General features: G+C 41.3%; 1 protein-coding gene across 1 annotated transcript in view; it reads left to right on the top strand.

Annotated features, from left to right (window-relative positions):
- LOC114002759 (von Willebrand factor D and EGF domain-containing protein-like) overlaps positions 1-18,729 on the top strand; it is a 182,790-nt gene that overhangs the window by 37,778 nt on the left and 126,283 nt on the right. The window contains exons 3-4 of the mRNA XM_039386360.1: positions 9,103-9,331; positions 12,040-12,272. Coding sequence (XP_039242294.1) covers positions 9,103-9,331; positions 12,040-12,272 — 462 coding nt within the window. The remainder of the gene's footprint in view (positions 1-9,102; positions 9,332-12,039; positions 12,273-18,729) is intronic.

Here is an 18,729-nt window from a genome sequence, read left to right as displayed (position 1 = left end):
TGGAAATAGTCAAATATAAAACCAGGTGTTTACCAAATCTAAAGGGAGATGTTTATTAATCCACATATGCCACTGGAAGTTGTATTTTTTCCAAGCAATTCTATTGCTTTAAGAATGGATTCTGTGACCTGGCTCTTTCCCCACATAATTTATTGTGAGTTAGGAATATGTTCTTCTTACAAAATCAGAAGGGAAAAATCAGAAAACGTGATTTAAAGAGAGCTGTAGTGATACAGAAGGAAAAGATAAATTTGAGTCTCTTTCTGCTATTACAATTTCTTCTATTCTTTAGTCTCATAAATATGCTAATGGCTTTCCAGAGCCAAAAACCCTCCACCACATAAGACTGCTCTCTAAAAGGGACAAACCAATAAGACAATTATTGGTGTGTTTAATCTGTATGACAATAACATTTAACTTGCAATCGTTGTTTCCAGATCAACTTGAGCCCCCAACTAAAGTCATTGCCACCTCAGACAGCTCAGCTGCAGGAGGTTAGAATAATTTCAACGCATAGTTAAACAACATTATTCTCAAAATAATAAACTAATTACCGTAAATTACTTTAGAAATTAAATATTCAAACTAGAGTGCCAGGAGATTTGGTATCAGGTAATGCTACCCAAGCTGGAGAAACCTCTCAAAGTTATCAAAATATGATTTATATCCATTCAAAATGGACCTGTGAGCTCATCACAAGAGAAGTATATCTTAATAATCTAACATTTAATGAAATGTTAAGAGAGAGCTGTTATTTCTGTGGGATTTCTAACTTGCTCTATACACAGACCATAAATCTAATTAACATGAATAAATTGGCAGGATTACTATTGAAATATTAATTTCATGGCAGGTCATCCTTGCATATACCAACGCATTATGAAGTATATTTTTACAAATTGCTCTATAAGTTTATATGTGTTCTATAATATTATTTAACTTGTCATTTTATTTCAGAAATTTTGAGCTTGTGGCAATGCTTGACTGTATCAGATTTCTTTTCAACAATACATGCTTTGTTTCTTTTAACCTCTTCTCTGGAGTTTTTTATTCAAGTTTGTGGAGCTATATTCATTAGTTTAGTTTCTTATCTTGTAACATAATGCTTGCCATTGGTTTCTTCATTATCCTCTGAATGACAGTAAATCTCTGCTTCGCCATGCTGATGAAGGATTACATCTGTTAGATGTCACAACTGGAAGAATATGCTTCTTTTAGATCTTCACCTTCTAAATCTGCCTCTACATTCTATCTCTTCCACTTAATTAAATCATTGTTTAATTTGGTTTTCCATTTAATTTGAGCAAAACCTCTGGAACAAAATAATTTAAATTAATAACTGCACAGCTTTCACTCCTTAATAAGCTGTTATTATTGGACATTCCAGTCTGGCTGGAGTGAGCTGATTTTAATTAAACAAGTCAAAGACAAAGCCCTGAACAGATAGAAGAGAAAAGAGACCACATAAAGCCTGACAATGTGGGTGGAGAATTAAAAAGTACATTACTCCAGCATCTTGTAAAATAAAAACAGGTGATACCCTGTTGATACTGGCCCGATACAATTAGCTGCTTATCAGTGGATAAGATTAACTTCTTAATTCAAGTTAGTAGGTAAAGGCTCTTGTCACCCAATTGAGCTTAGAAGGGATTTAAATCCTAATGGAAATTTAGATGTCCTGCCCAGTGTGGCAGAGAGTTGCAGAAGGACAAGTGGCACCTGCTGGGGGTACACAAGGGAGGTGAGCACCCAGAACAGGCTGTGTGTCCTGGGCAGGGGTAGCTGACTCCTCCAGACAGGCTCTCAATGCCTGTGTTCTGAATCTTGCCATAAAAAACCCTCCACAATAAAAATATGGCCCTGTCAGCATGTAGTTTCATAGCCATAGGAAGCATTATATTCAACAGAGAGGAGAACCAGGTCATATAAAGATGTGAGAGCCCCAGACTACAACCTTGTCACAGCTGAGAGCCACAGCAAACTTCACAATGAAAAATGAGTAACAGCTATTAAGGAGCTGCTTCTCATGTACTAATTTAATAAAAAAGTGGAAAACAAAGGGGAAAAAGACAGAAGAAAAACCCAAAAGCTTCTGTGTCAAAGGAAGTGAAAATGTTAATTGTATTCCTGAACTCTCTACCCCTTGAATCCAACTGCTCTACGTAAACTTATTCCTCCAGTGGCAAAATGGTTTTGATTGAAACAGTTTTCCAACTTAGGCTTTGCTTGCTGAATTTCTCGGGGGGGTGGGGAGGGTAACGAATGATCCTGACCTTCCTCCCTCTATTTCTTCCTCATCTTTCCTCCCGTTCTCCCAACAGAGGCACACCAATTACCAGATCCTGGGCACGCTCTCTTGGCCACAGCCACTTCCCCATCTAAAACCATATCCTAGTAGAAAAGCAACACAAACTTGTAAATTTTGGATCCCCAGGTATTGAGGTTGCTGCCTACAGACCACAAACAACAGTTTGTTCTTCAAGAACTGCCCAGTTCTCTGTGAAAGGCAAAAACATTAAAGGAAGAAAGCATAGGGAAGCTTTTACTAAGATTAAGGCAGTGTTCTAAGTAGCAAGAAAGAATGCACAGACATGGCCATACCTAGTAGTAAAATGACCTTCAGAGGAAGAACAATAGTGATAGAAAAATTAAAGCTCAACAGAGAATCTATTAAAAATACAGAGGAGTATTTAACAACCAATATGGGAAAAACACACATCAATTACAGAAATTCCAGCTTCTGAATTAAAATTATACAGTTTATATGCATACATCTGTATACATGTACATATGGGCAAGCCTCATGTGTACATAAACACTAAAAGGAAGTGTGACAGAACATAACACACCAGTGTTATTGAAAATCTGCTCCACAGTCAGATAAAAGATCAATCTGTGGATTACAGTGGAGCAGTGCACACTGCTGCCTGTAAAGCAAATGCCACACCACACTCACAACAAAGCCAGAAACAGGGCTGCAAATGCACTCCTTCCCCTCATTTACGTGGGGGTAAAAAAGCATGAGTCATACTCTGCAATTTTACAGAAAAATATCAGTTAAGAACTTGATTATGCAAAGAGTAATTGATTCTGGAGCCAGCAATGATACTCCTGATACCACACACGCGAGTCGGCTTCATTCCTTCTCAAACAAAGCTCATATTTTCAGTTTTGAGTAGTCAATTGCACACAGAAAATAATAAGCTAAAAAGAAAGGGATTAAAAACAGGATCACTACTGAAAAACTGCCACTATCAAACACGAAACAGAGGATTCCTGGTACCATATTTCTTGAGTGGAGAGATTAATGCAAATGTTAAGTCAACATTAACAAAAATCACTGCACACCCACAGCTGCGGTGGCAAAAACATTCAGGCACAGCACCAGGTCCTGTCAGCTCAAGTTCAACCTCTCAGAGCAGCAATCGCTCTACTCTTGGTTTCCTCCCAGTCTTAAGGCAGTCCTTTGGTTCGCTCCATTTCCTGCAGTCCTGTTGACAGGCATGGCAGAAGCCTTCAGTCACCTCTTGCCTTACCATGGAGGTCCACTGGTCCCAGGTGCTTGTCCTCACCAGCAGCTGAATGTGTTTTTCTAGAGGGAACTGCAGGAATGGGAGAATAATTTCACCTTTGCACATTAACAATCCCCAGCAACCCTTGGTTCAGGGGCTTCTGGATTCAGATAGGGGTTGTATAACACTGTAAAGTAATTTCTCCCCCATGAGCCAGTCCTGTGACTGTAATTTTTAGCATACACAATTCTGTAACAAGCTTTCCTACAGGTTAGTAATGGCTACAGCGCTCTGTTTGGGAAATGCCCAGTAATACCTGCCTATGATGGTGTACCAATATTACTTCAACACCCTTCTTCAGAAATTTGATCCTCTAAATCAGCAAAACCATCTCCAAATCTTTATATGCTCTAAATACATGTACCACTGTATAAGTGTAACCAGAAGGACATGTTATGCAGTAAGGGCTGGCATTTTCTCAACAGCTGCATTTTCAACAACACAAATTTACTTTTATATATATGTACTAGGTTCAAACACAGGTTTAAATGCTAATCTTTGGTGTATAAAACAAGGTCATGTTAAAGCTCTCCAAATCTAACCTGCCTATGATGCTTAATATTTCAGCCTCTGGAGAAGGAGAAGGTTTATTTTTCCCATAGTCAGTTTAATTCCCTCCTCTTTAACCTGTTGTAGAGCATTTTATACTCACAATAAAAACACAATATCTCAGCTGCATACTATTAATTTAGCATTTTGTTTCAATTTTTGCTTTGCTCTGGATCCAACCCTACTTTGCTTTGCAATTGTTCTACGAATTTAAAAGAAAGTGACACTTTCAAGGTATTATTTCATCTGTAATTCTCTTTCTCACACATATATGTGAATATTCCAAATCATAATGGTAGGTATGAAGAGGCTTTGTTTTCCTTGTTTGTTTTTCAGACATACAAAAAGCCTTCTGTAGAAATTACAATTACAGCCTCTATTGTTCAGAGGCATGTGCTTAAAAGAAAACACAAGACAGGCACCAGTTTAATTGCTACTACAGATATTCCTGACGTAAACTGTGGAGTTCGGGCTCAGATTGAAATAAAAAATTTTATTTACTTTAACTTGCTACAAAGAAATTAAAAAAAAATAAGGCAAAGTAAAGTTCTGAGTGGATAACAGATGTAAAATCACAATGCTTTAACTGCCAACCAGCAGCACACCAAAAAGCCTTCCATCTCCATCCAACTAAAACAATGCATTTCTCACATATGGTGCTACTTATTTTTAACAGCATAATTTCAGCAATACCCAAGTGACAAGAACAATCAAGCTTGATTTCTTTGTGCAATTATGAAGAACTGTAGTGTTCAATCAATCAAACTTGTTGATACTCCCAACTCCAACCTAATGGAAGGAGACATCATTGGATTAAACAATAATGGTTTGTCTCCTTGTTTTGGTAGAGGGAACAAATTTTATTTATTTTTTTTTATTTAGGTTTGCTAAATTGGAGTATTTAAATGATTAGCTGGTGACTAATTATGAATCAAAAATACTTAATGAATGCTTACCTTCCACATAGAGGTGTTGTGAAGATTAATTAGGTAAGGTTTACAAAATGCTTTGAAGATTAAAAACGCCACTTAACAATAATTGGATAAAGTATGCAAGGATACTAAAGAAACTTGGCAACAGCCTAAAATCTCCCTTTTGTGTTAGAGAAGTTATTTGTGCAAGCTGTGTCACTGAATGCCTAAACTTGTGGCGTTTGCTTCTCTGTGAAGGCAGCTGTGTAATTCCTCTTCCTTTTGGAAATGCTGCTGAATTATGGTGTGAGACTCCCACAGCTTTACAACATCCTTAGAGTATCTGTAGTTGTAGGTATTGCAGATAAATGCTCTATCCTAAATGCCAATCATTTGCTACCTCTATATTTAATTTTCTGGTTACTTTGCCCTATGACAGCTACAAAATTTAATGCTAATTATACCACAGCTGGGACTCAAAAATTTTGGCTCTTTGAAACCTCTTCTCCTAGACTTTGTTTTTATAACTGTCTTCTAATTCACAGAGGTCTCATGCAGCAAATCCTTTCAGCTTGTGTGGGGCAACTTGCCTGACTCAGACGGACAGCATGCAGCTTGTAGAAGAAAATAAATTCATGTATGCCACAGAGCTGCCAGGAAAACAGAAATACCTGATCTATAACAAAATTCCTCCTTGGCCAGCCTGTAATACTGCATTATAGCTTGTTACAATAACTTTCTGTCTCACAGTCTGACTTTTCCTGGGTGCAAAATCTGTCAGAAGGGTTGGTTATTGCTTGTAATTTGTGCACATTACACAAGGAACTGTCTGGCTCATGCGATTTCAGTGCAGGATTTGCCAGGACAAATCCAGGGTGCCGGAGATGCCAGTGGGGGGTTATCAGGAAGCCTGCACACATTGCTGGGGCTGACGTCAGTGATGTTAATCCATACTTTCTCGAGCACTGAAATGGCTCACAGACTTGTGGCGAGGATAAATACAGAGGGAGAAAATCCCCCTCCTCTTATTTCAGCTTTTTTTTTTTCCCTCTCTGCGTTAACAAGGGATACAGACCCACTGTTATGTTTGGAATGCTTTTTGTCTTTTTTCACAGCCAGAACAAACTCACATCTGTCTATTTATCTACATGGCCCACAGCACAGCAGATAGGTGGGTATCTCACTAATGAATTATCTTCTCAGCACCGCTTCAAGGCAGGGAAGTGCTGTTACCATCTCAGCCACCTCCACCTCTGGTTGAGAGATAAGGAAGCGAGGTACACAGAGAGTAAGTGATTTATTTGCCCAAGGTCAGGCAGCAACCAGAGAAACTGAGGCACTGCCTGTGCCTGGCCAGAGGCAGCCCAACACTCACACTCACAATGGATCAGCACTGACATGTTGGCTCCAGCGACATTGGTAAAGGCAGCATCAGATGGACACAATAGCTTATCTTCAGCAGGAAATGGTCTGTTACAGAAAATCCTAAGAGTATTTTTTCAGTTTGCTGAGACACAGGTGCAAATGTGTCTTGACACACAAATAGTTTCAGAGATTGAGTCACCTCAAAATGATGAAAATCACTATTCAGCAGCCAAATATCAGTAGATGGTGGCAACAGCCTTTTGCAGGGATGTTAGGAGCACTGGGAACGCTTGTCACAGCAAGTGTGATGCCAGCATCCCTTCTCCTCCTCCTGCTCAGACAGTGAGTTCCAGTGCAGCCATGGGATCAGTGGGAGCAGAGGAGTGCCGTGGGAGGGATGGGTGGGGTCTCCTGTGTCTCCTTTCCAGACCATTTCCTTCAAGGGTCTGTGAGCTTGCACACACCTATTGAGCTCCAGCACTCACTCCTCCCTGCTGTTCTGCTACCCACATCTCTTATCTTTCCTGTCTTGTGTGGTTCAAAACATCATCAGGGTGCACTTGCTAATACCTGCATTTTAGTGTAATTTCAAAAATAATGTTCCAATCCAGCAATCTTTACTCATACACGCAGAGACAGTGCAGTTTTCAGTTTCCTTGTGTCAGAGGAAATTCCAGGTGTAAATATCTCATCAAGAAGAGCATGAAGCAGAGACCACTGAGCTCTAGTTCCCATCCTTCTGTCTGCTCCCATACATCTCCACTGGATATCGGGTTTTTTTCATTCTCCTGGGCCCTTTCAGTACAAGTGTATGCTCATAAATGTGCTTTGGAAACATGCTACTTCACCAGATCTCACACTCTAGGTCAAAAGTTCATCAGTATGCAACAAATTCCTGTCATCTGTATATTTCCCAGCTCAGAGAACACCTGTGTCCCTTAAAGCTGTAAATAAATAAATAGAACAAACCTCTTAAAAAGTTACACACAAAGTGACTTTTAAAGAAAGAAAGGGAAGGGATTGCCCTAAAATTCCACCTGAAAGCATTTTCATGTCGATCCCCTCTTCTCCTTTGTTAGCACAATGACAGCACACTGCTCCTCCCCAGGGACCAGCTGCATTGTGTGAGCTCTGGTGCCTTCTGCAAGAGCACCAGGACACCAAACAGGAGGGCAGGGTCAGCCCCTCTGCTTGACTGCTGCCACATCTCAGGGGGAAAAAACCTTTGGGCAATTTCAGTGGTGTCTCCCTGGAGTCTTTGGTTTTAGAAGCCTGAAAATAATTAGATCCAAATGGAAATCAGACCATGTCATGCCATAAGCTTGATTTTCTTCAAATACCCTTCCTTTTGTGGGTGTGCACCCCCAGTCCCCTGACCCCGCTTTCTGGCTCATCTGACTCCCAGATACAATTCAAACTGCAGGAGGGCACTGGTGCATGACTCAATAAATTTATCCTTTAACTTTCAGTGCTTCCTCTGCTGTCACAAACAACTTTTGATCTTAAAAGTGAAGCAGCAAACCTGGACCAACAGGAAAAAACAATGGGGTTGTTTTGGGGGTTTTTTTCAGTGTGATTTATAGCCAAACATTCACACTGGGAGGAAGTTGTTCCCCAGTTCAGACTGGTAGAGATGGTTCACTGTCTCTGGTTGAAGAAATGCAAACGAATGCAGCAGTCACACTCTGCTGAATAGGACTGATGTCTGAGACTTAAATTATTGTCAGTATTTGGTAATAATTTTCGAACTTTAGCTCAAATACCTCTGTGCTTTGCATATTGGCAAATGCTAGGTAATGATGCAGAATAACGAGTCACCATTGTAATTGGCTTTGTATATTTAATAAGGCTCTGATTATACCTAATCTCCTCACTGAGGTACTTAAATTAAAGACAGCCTTGGAGAATCATGTTCTTTTATTCAGTGAGAAGCGCAGGTACAGAGGGCAGCTCAGATTTGAGATGCCTGAACATCCCTCTGTAAGTTGGGAGAGGGAAATCAGTCTTAAACCACTTAGAACCAACTCCTTCTGCTTTGGGATTTCCTGTGTTCAGGGTATTCAGGGAATTTGGTAATAGATAAAAGCCCGAAAGTAAAACCAAAAAAGATAAATTATTGTCGTGCATATACTGCACATGTGTTTTGTACATCCTGCGTATTTGTCTCTCCTCAAGAATGAGTTAGAGGTCCAGGCCCCAAAGATGTGTCTAGTACCTGCTGGAAGGGTAGGGCAGGAGCTGCCAGGACCATGGCAGCTGAAACTGTAGCTGTTTTGTAGGCAAGTGATGAGGTGTGATGCTCTGAGCATCACCTGCTGCTTCAGGATGGTCCTAACACCTTGTCCCTCATGCTCTGTCAGTCTTTGCTTTCCTCTGTCACAGGTGAAGCATGGATGTGCCCAGCCACCTGATGTGACCCAAAGGTTCTCCCCAGGGAAGGGATCTGACCTGTTTATACGCTTTCATCTTTTTCATACGAACCAACCAAAACCAGAGGAAAATACTTTGAAATCCAGTTATTGTGTTTGAGAGTTTTATCTGTATAAAGTCACCTCTCTAAACTGAGCAAGACATTTTTGTCCCCACCTACACATCCTTTTCTCTGACCCTCCATGTTCACCACACTCAAATTCTTGGGTTTTAGTGATTCTCCATGGAGTCTTACGGCACTTGCTCCAAATGGTTTCTTTTGTGTGCATCCTCAGATGAACAAATGTGGGACACAAGCTCCGGTGTGGCTGTCACTGAAGTCTGAATCCCTGCCAGTTCCTGGAGAGAGCAAGAGGCTCACGGCCTGTGCCACCTGGCAGGTCCTCTTTGGGGGCACCAGGGACTGCTGCTTGTTTCGGATACCTGTCGCCGTCAGGAACTGCGGGGAATTCTTTGTGTACCTCCTGCAGCCCACTCAAGGATGCATGGGCTACTGTGCAGAAGGTGAGGGCTGGTGAGGTATTTATCAATAAGATTACTTATGCCTCTCAGGCTGGGTGTTCAAAGGTCCTGGTGCTGCAGTGCATGTCTCGGTGACCTTGTGAGTCAAGCGTCACTCCCGGTAAGATGCAGACCGTGTAGGAAATAAATCAGTGGCAGTCCAAGGTGTTCCTGAAGAATAGCTCTTATTACCAGTACAAAATGTAATCTGGTGTGTATTACTGAAGTGCTCTTTGCTTGGTTACAGCTCACATGTAACCTTTCCTGCTGTCTTTGGCTCTACTTTGGCTTGAAGTTGCAAAGCTAGAGAGTGGGAGCATCTCAGCTGTAGTGAAGCACTGTATCCAGGATACTGTCTCTAAGGTCTGTTCTTATCTTTAATAATCTAGTACCACCCCCCTCAAAAAAAAAAAAAAAAAATAACAGATAATTCTGAAACTCTGTAAGTAAAAAAAAAAAACAACAAAAAACAAACAAACAAACAAAAAAAACAACAACAAAAAAAACCAACAAAACCCCACAAACTGATAACATCTTTTTCATGACATTTATATAATTGTTTTCATCAGAAATAATTTTCAGCCTACTACAAGAGGTGCATCCCCTGTTCGGTAGCTAGGAAACAAAGGAAAAGCAGAAAGGAATTGCTCATTCAGTTAAACCTTCTGAACTTTAGAGCGTGTTCAGGTGCATATAGATTTCATCAGAAAAGACACTTCTTTCTAAAACTGAAATAAATTACCTTTATACTTTCCTTTCAGTGTTTTGGACAGAGATATGACACATTGAGAAACTAGAGTTATCAGCTTTCAATCAGGCAAAATCCAAGCTTAAATAAATTTTAAAGAGAAAGATAACTATTTTCTTATCTTTATCAATATTTTAGCATTCCCACATAAAGAAGAGGAAGGAAGAAAGGCTCAAAGAATATGAGATTAATTCACTATTTTAAATAAAAAAAATCCATTAAAATAAATGAAACTGACTCTTTCTCAGAAATTACTTTTTAACTGAATAGAGTAATTTTTCAGTTTAAGCTTAGCTTTTTTATAAACTATAAGATTTCTACAACCCTTCTTCAAAGAACTTTTTTGCCAATACCTTTTGGGTGGTTAATTTTGTCCTTTCTGTTGATTCATACCTGTTTAGTGAGGTAAATCTGCCTGTGTTCTTCATAAAAGAAAATTTATCCCTTCCCATCTATCCCAAACCAGCGAATTGCTGCCTTTTCCTTACCACTGCTGTTGAAACTTTCACCTTTTTCCTCAACATTTCAGTGAGGGCCAGTCCTCCCGAGCCTTTTCTTGTAATTAGGATGTTCTTGCAGTATTATGCATTGCATGGAAAGCGCACAACATTTTTTACTGGGGGGGGGTACCTCAGTGTCTTAAATTCAGCTGTAAACTTTGCACCACAGGAGCCTCACGCAGGCCCAGAGCTGGGTCCAGCTGGCATCGTCACGGCTCCGTGCAGGGGTCAATTCCCCAGCCCCTTCTGCTGGAGGCTCGGGAGCAGGACACTGGGCAGCGCTCCTGACCTGCAAAACAAAATGAATTTAAAGCTTCACAACTTGTCAGAAAGGACACAGCTGGCAAAAGCAGCATTTGTGCTTGCAATTCTGCTCACATCCTCCCATGAGCTGATCACCTAACTCTGTCCTTCTGGGAGAATTTCCTGCAGAAAGTCATGGTGTGAGCCACAGCTTGAGGCAGCTTTTCTCTAGAAACAAAATAGAAAAGGGTATAAACAACAGGTCTTTACTCATATTTAAAGTAACTTCTTTCTTTTTCTTTCCTCTTGTTATCTGCCCTGGACAGATGTTAACACATTCGTTCTCCGTTCTGTTCATAACTTATTCGCTTGGGCTCCCATAATATTTTCTCCTCCAAAAAAGTTACTTTATTTATCCTTTCAAGGCATCTGAACCAGCTTCATGTTCTGTTTGAGTCCCTGTCTCCAGAGATGAAAGAACATCCCCCTACGCTATTATACATCTTTTTGTTTCTACTTTCTAGGTGAGTTTAACAGGAAGAAAGGTTTCAGACTTCATTACCTGTTGAAGCCTGCAGAAAGCAGGCTGTATTTTTAGAGCAATGACATTATTCTGGGCAGAGGGAGACTAAACTGAGCAGACCTGGCCTAGATACATCCCAAAACAGCCTGGAAGGATCTTCACAGCATGGCAATATGGGCTGGATGCTCTCTGAGAGTCAGTTTACCTCTGCAACATAACGATTTCTCATATCTCTTCTGTGCTTATTGCAAAACTTGGATCAAAAGGCTGTGCTTCAGGGAAATGCAAAGCTGATGGCCTTTGCCAGACTAATTAATTTGTATTAATCTGAGTGCTTCATTTCCATAAAATTTCTCTTATAGAAAAAAAAAAAAAAAAAAAAAAAAAAAAAAAAAAAAAAAAAAAAAAAAAAAAAAAAAAAAAAAACCAAACAAACACCAAAACAAACCCAACACACACACATTAAAAAAAAAGCAGGTCAAATACTACAGCAACAGTGGGTAGCCAGTACACAATTAGCAATTTTTGCATTTCACATGAAACACATTTTCTAGCTTGCATGATTCATAAATCACAGGAATATAAAATGTAACATTTCTCCCACCTTTAGTTATACTGACACCTTCTAGTGAGGTGAACAATTGTAACGTTAAAATAACATTTTGTGTTACATCCTTCATTTGTTTCCCTCTTCCAGACAGACTCACAAGCCTGTCTTTGCAACCAGTGATAACTCCTGAGCTCGTGCGAGGTCGTGTCCACCTGAAGTGCATCTACAGCCACCCTCCCTCCAAGCCCTCCCTGCAGTACGTGGTGCTCTGGTCACGCCTCTCCAGCCCTGGCAAGAGAGAGCAGATCCACCGGGAGACCACCCTGGAGTCATTTTCCTACGTAGAGATGGACGGCACAAATCTCAGACTGGGAGACACGGTAACGCCACCCTGCCTTCAGCAAAAAGAGGTCAAACACTTGGGGGGATCAGATCCCTTTCTTAAACCTTTCCTGTGTTTTTATTAGTGCTGCTCCTCACTCCTCATGCTTGCAATTGCTGCACTAGAAAGTACTGAAAGTGTTTCATAACAGGATTATTAAATAACATTAACCAGATTCAGGACTTGTAACGTTTCTTTGAATTGTAGTAAATTCATGGAAGGTATTTTACCACTTTCCAAAGGCAACTTGAATATTTGCACTTACAGTACAGCTTTAATGCTATGAAGTTTGTATAAGTGATAGCTACATGTGCCTGAGCCAATTTTTGTTTGTTACTTTTCATATCTTGCAAGAGTGAGAATTTGCGGTAGAGGCAGGCTCAGCTATATGCGCTCAGTAATTTTTATATCCATGGATCAGAGACACAATCACATCTTTTCACAGAAAAAAAGGATAGCACATTTTAAAATAGAGGGAGGTTTACTTTATGGTCTTTTTCATGGTGTTCTGCCTCTCTGATTCCAAATTCTTGGTTCAATAGCACGCTGAAAGATAGAGTTCATTACAAAACAATCTTTAAGAAGTATATTTGATGGCTTACACAGCAACACAGATCTAGTTTCAACAACAACAACAAAACAGAAACCAATACAAGATGTGAAAAAAATTGACTTGTGTATGAATTCATGGCCTTTCATGCTACAGAAACAAGACTTTTAAAGTTAAATTAGGTTCATAACTTTTATAGGCAGAGGGCCATTAGTGATGCTACAACAAACTAAAGAAATAAACAGGGATAATGGTCTTGTGTTAAAAGTAGGTTGGAAATAGTCTTGGCATTTTGCAGCTCTTCTTTGAGATCATGGAATCATAGAATACCAGGCTGGAAGAGACCTCAAGCTTTATCTGGTCCAAACTTTCTTGGTAAAAGCACAGTCTAGAGAAGGCAGCCCAGCACTGTGTCCTGCTGAACCTGAAGCATTTCTAATGTTGAGAAATCCACCACTTCCCTGGGGAGATAATTCCAATGGCTGATTGTTCACTTTGTGAAAAAAAATTTTTTTTGTGTCTAACCAGAATTTCCCCTCATGTTTTCCATGTTACTTCTTGCAAAAAGGGACTCTCCATATTCTTTGTAGCCACTCTTTAAAAACTGGAACATGGTGATGAAGTCTCCCTAAGCCTTCTTGTATTAAGGCTGAACAAATCCAGTTCTCTCAGGCCTTCCCTCACGTGGCAGCTTCCCAGGCCTTGGGTAATCTCTGTGGCCCTTCTCTGGACCCTCTCCAGCCTGCCCACATCTTACTTGTGTAGTGGTGATTAAAACTGAACACAGTATTCCAGATGTGGTCTGAGAAGTGCTGGGTAGAGTGGGATGATGACTTCTTTATCTCTGCAGGTGATGCCCTTGTTGATGCAGCCCAGCATCCTGTTGGCTTTCTTTGCTACAGCAGCAACATTGTTCACTCACATTAAGTTTCTTGTCCACCAGGACCCCGAGGTACCTGTCCACAGAGCTGCTCCCCATCTGGGTAGATCCCAGCCTGTACCACTCTCCTGGATTATGTTCTCCCAGGTGGAAGACCTTGCCCTTCTCCTTGCTGAACTTCATGAGGGTCTTATTAGCCCTCTCTTCTAGCCTACCCAGGTCTTCCTACAGGTTGCTCTCCTTTCCAAAATGTCAATTTCCCCACTCACTTTGGTATCCTTGGCAAACTCTGTCAGAGTATTCTTGATCCCACCTTCCAGACCACTTATGAATACATTGAACAGCACTGGGCCCAGTATCTCACTGCTCTGGTTGGCCTGGCTTGCTCCCCAGTTGGTTTCAAGGGTGAGAGTGTTGCCACTTCAGACCCCATCCCTGAGTCCTTCAGTTTAATGTCCACCTCACCAAGTTGTCCAGACTGGTGCCAAAGATTCCCTTGCCTCTTTTAGACAGGTGGATCCCATCCTTCCCTAGACAGATGTTGAAGAAATTATTCTAAACTTTTTTCCAGTTCTTGAAAGAATAAGTCATTTATAACAGCAGCACAATCTAGATAGGATTGTTTTTGTCATTTCTTCTCATAATTATGCCTCCTGAGTTCAGAATCTGACTGATGATGCCCTCACATATTATGAGACAGATAATTCTGCCAGTTTAAGACAAGTTTGTGTTATGAAGAGATATTTTCATCAAAATAATTTCACTTGCAATCACTTCAAATCTAGTTTTAACAATCCTGAGGGATTCAGAGAAAATATGGTTCTGTTAACTAGTAGCATTGCCAAATCTTTATAAGACCATTTTTATTATATTAAGTTTTCAGTAAGCCCTTCTTTGTCCTCTGCTGAAACTACGTGTTTAATTTAGTGGGTTTAGTGAGACTAAAATGTTCTCTTCCTTGTTAGATTTCTTTAAAGGTCTTCATGGCCTATTTGACTAATTATAATAATTCATAAATCATCATGGGTAAAAACCAAGCGACGAAGCTTCAGCTGTAACTGAGAATTTGTTTTTACAGAATAAAGATTAAAAAAAACATTTCACCCTGTTTTCCATCCTAGTCTGGATGTCTAATAGGAGTCACAAAGGAGAAGACCCTCCCTTCAGTGGTGTAAATCTGAAGAAATTTAGCATTGCTAGGGCTACCCCAGAGGAAAGGTGATGGCACTAAAAGGAGAATCAAACCCTGAGTACCAAACTCCACTGCACAGAGGCAGCTGGCAGCTTCCACCTGGCCATGAAAGATGCAGGTGGAAGACTATTCTCTCAGGTAGCATGAAAGGGAAGCCAGATTCCCCTGATAGAAGACATATGAGAGAGGAGACAATGAACTGGGGGCACTTTCCAGTTCTGTTTCCCCTTCTCCATGCACAGCCCAGTGATATCATCCCCATGGCTGTGCACTGCCAGGGTGCACTGGTGGCAATCAGTGCAGAATTTGTTTGCCAGGGCACAGAATTTGCCCCCAAGGATGCAGAATTTGTAGTGTTTGAAAACTGCTTCCTTTTTTTAACCTTTATAGCTCTTCACCTCTACCTGCACGATAATCTGCATTTGGTTCCAACAGATTCATGGCCTGAAATTGGTATCTTTGTTCATTTCTTGATAAAAAAACTACAGCGAAGCAAAAAGATTTTTTTTTTAATCACCTAAAAGGTGATTGATATCTATGCTATTTTTTATCTGTAAAAAAGTCTCCAGGTAATAGGTCAGTCCCATAATAGAATAGCTATTGATATATTTTAATACACAGTCAAACCTTAGAAAAGAGCTGAGATTTATCGGCCGACATTCCTGAACTTGTATTGACTAAACAGCCAGTTATTTTTTAATAGCCATCATGTGTCCTTTTTTTCCTCCCATCTTTGGGCTCCAATTTTGTTATTTCAGACAGTAATGTTGGCAGCATAATGTTCACGAAACTATTGCAGCCTTAAATAAATCTATAACATGCCACTATTTCTATATAAACTGTGAAAGAAGCCTACTCCATCTGATATGAAAATCCTGGCACTCCTAAGCCTTATTTATGTGATAGTGACAGAGGTCATTTCATTCCTCGAGGCACAGCCATCTATAAATTATAGTGGTGCACTGTGAGTAATGAGTTATGGTAAGAAAGAAAGGTGTTTAGAAGAAAACTGTGCAGATTTTGCTCAGCCCAGCAATCCAAAAGTTCACACAGTGAGGAGCAATTGTCACTGTACATAAACCATGATGCACATTGTAAAATAAGAATGTTTAAGCAAAACTAGCCTTTCTGAGCTCTGTGATAGAAGTGGCTGCTTTGCATGGAACTCTGCACAACAGAAGATAATGCCCCAGACAAAAAAAATTGTAAATTAGTGCTTCAATATATAAAATAACTATTTTTCCCCTCACAAGGGAAAGGGTGTGAAATTTCATAGAATGGTTTGAATTGGAAGAGACTCCAAAGATCTTCCAGTTCCAACTCCCTGTCATGGGCAGAGACACCTTCCACTAGACCACACTGCTACAAGCCCCATCCAACCCGGCCTTGAACACCTCCAGTGATGGGGAAAGAGATCCTACTATCCTATTGTTCTTGGTGCTAAAGACAGATCTTGCAGAGCACTTACTCTTCATGTCTCAGGGAAGTAGGATCTTTGTCTCATTACCAGCACTTCTAATAGAAGAGGTCCCAGTTCAGCTCATGGGAGAGAAGCAGCTGCTAATCTCCTGCAGAAGTCCATACCAGATGAGGGATCCAGTACATTTATTGCACTTAGCTTAGATGGAGAATCCCTGGCATATGGTCTCATAAATGTTAAAACATATTAAGTCTATATCTATGTATATCCTCAAGCACTTAGAAGGCCATATTTAGGATTTGCCCCTTCTCCTTTCCCAAAAATAATAAGCTCCAAGTTTATAAACCCCCAGCCAGCACCAACACCCAACATCTCTCCTCTTCAATTACTTCATGCTCTTGGCACAGCTCTCAAACTGACTCAGACTTTTCCACTTCACAGTTCATTCTGCACTGGCATCTGAACTGCAAAGTGCCAAAGTGGCATTTCCCCGCACTTAAATGCTAATCCCCTCCCAGCCACTGGACTTGTCAAAATCAACAGCACAAATAGGAAGACCTGCTTGTTTGTAGGTCACACCTGAGTTTACAATTTCTTTCTCAGCCTTCAGGTAGAAAATGAGGAGCATCCCCACAGAAACAGAACTCTGGGTGAACTTTAACAGAGCTTTTAAAGCAGAAAGGGTCAGAGAGTTGACGAGCAAAACTCTGCAGATGATAAAACACCTTACTACTACCCTGGGAAAATTTCCTTCCTTAGCAGAATAATGACCTACAGTCAGCTTCCACATACTGTTTGGCCATTTGACAACTGGGAAGAGCTGCCTTCTTTATATACAATGAGTAACAGAGTGAGCAGAGCTGGACTCCCTGCAGTGTCAGGTCACACTGCTGCACCAGCTCCCTCCCTTCTGCAGCCAACGGCCCCTCACAGGGAGCAATTTGTCTTCTAAAGATTTAAGGCCTAGTTCATTAATTAAATCAAAGTCAGATTCTCCCTAGTTTCCCCTTCCTGCTAACCCTTCTGGAAAGCCTTTCCAGAAACTTTGTTCCTACACCTTTCTGCAAATACCTACAGCCAGATCATTTCCTCAAGCTAATGAGAACTATTTCTCTTTTCCTCTGGCTCCCCTAGAAATGTCATCCTTCACTTCTGCTCATCCCTTCTCTTTTCATCAAGGCTGTAAACCACAGCTCCCTCCCACATGCACCCCCAGCTCCCAGCAGACTGGAGACTCCAGGTTTTTCTAACCCCAGCCCATTAGTGTTTAATGGAGCAGGCAATGGCAGCGCCTGTGCCTTGACAGCCGTCGGGAGACGCCTTTCACCCGGTGTGATGATTCTCTGCCCAACCCTCCAGCTGCAAGCCATGAGTGCTACTGAGTGACTCTCACCCTTGCAGCCCCAGCCTGCCTTCTGATATGGCTGATGTAGCTACAGGAGGGTAGATCCAATCCCGGAGTTAATAATCACCCCAGTTTGGGCACCTGCATCTTCCCAGCAGCATCCAGACTTTCCTGCCCAGTGAACAGGAAGAAGTAGGTAACCCTAAATGGTACCTGGTGTTGAGAAGGGAGCTTCCCACAAGTGGAGGGCATAAATAACTAACTGGGTCAGCATCCCTGAATTCCCACACCTCTAAGGAGATTGTATGTCCTGATCAGGAAAGTGCCTCCATCTACCTCTTCATTCAGACTTTCCACTCCTACTGAGGTGTACCTGGCTGTGTGTGGGCTTTGAATGACCACTACCAGTAAAAGCAAATATTTCAGCTTTGTTGCTGTTGTCACTGTCTGGCCTCTGTCATCACAATGTAGCTCAGGCACTTGCTGGGGAGATGGCAAATGGGTAGCTGGCCCACCTGGCTGTGAGCTGCACACGTCCTGCCCTTCCCAAGGGAGTGTCCCACCCCCAGGAGACAAGCTGCACTAGGAGAGGAAGCAGGGGCTGCAGCCAGGGACTGGCACTTGCATTTGCTTGTTTTCTCTGGTGGCTGTTTAGGTAAAACTTTCAAGCCATCATGACAGAGAGATAAAAACCCAATACTTCCATCTGCCAGCTCTTCCTATTTTGGGGACAAGTGGCATTGCCCTTGAGACAACTGTGGAGATGGGTGGTGGCACCATTTCTGCCAGTGCTTTGAGAAGCATGTGCCTGAGGTTGGCATCATTCTGAGAGCTCCTGAAATTGTTTTTGGCAAATCCAGGAGCCTTCACAGCTACTGATGAGCAGGGATGGGTTTTGAGCACACAAGTAACTCCTCTTTGGCCTTTAGGAACCCAAGCCCTTGTATGAGCACAGTGGGAGAGGCTGATGAAAGAGAAGTGCCATGGCAACGTTGGATGTGCTGGCAAACATTCCCCTCCGTGCCCCAGCCTGCACTCCCCACAGTAGATTCAGAATTAATTAGGACA

Source organism: Pipra filicauda, unplaced genomic scaffold (genome assembly GCF_003945595.2).
Source record: "Pipra filicauda isolate LSUMZ 115617 unplaced genomic scaffold, ASM394559v2 scaffold47_size6085603_pilon, whole genome shotgun sequence".
Lineage (NCBI taxonomy): Eukaryota > Metazoa > Chordata > Aves > Passeriformes > Pipridae > Pipra > Pipra filicauda.
The sequence above is the reverse complement of the archived record's forward strand: the minus strand, read 5'-3'. Positions and strand labels throughout refer to the sequence as shown.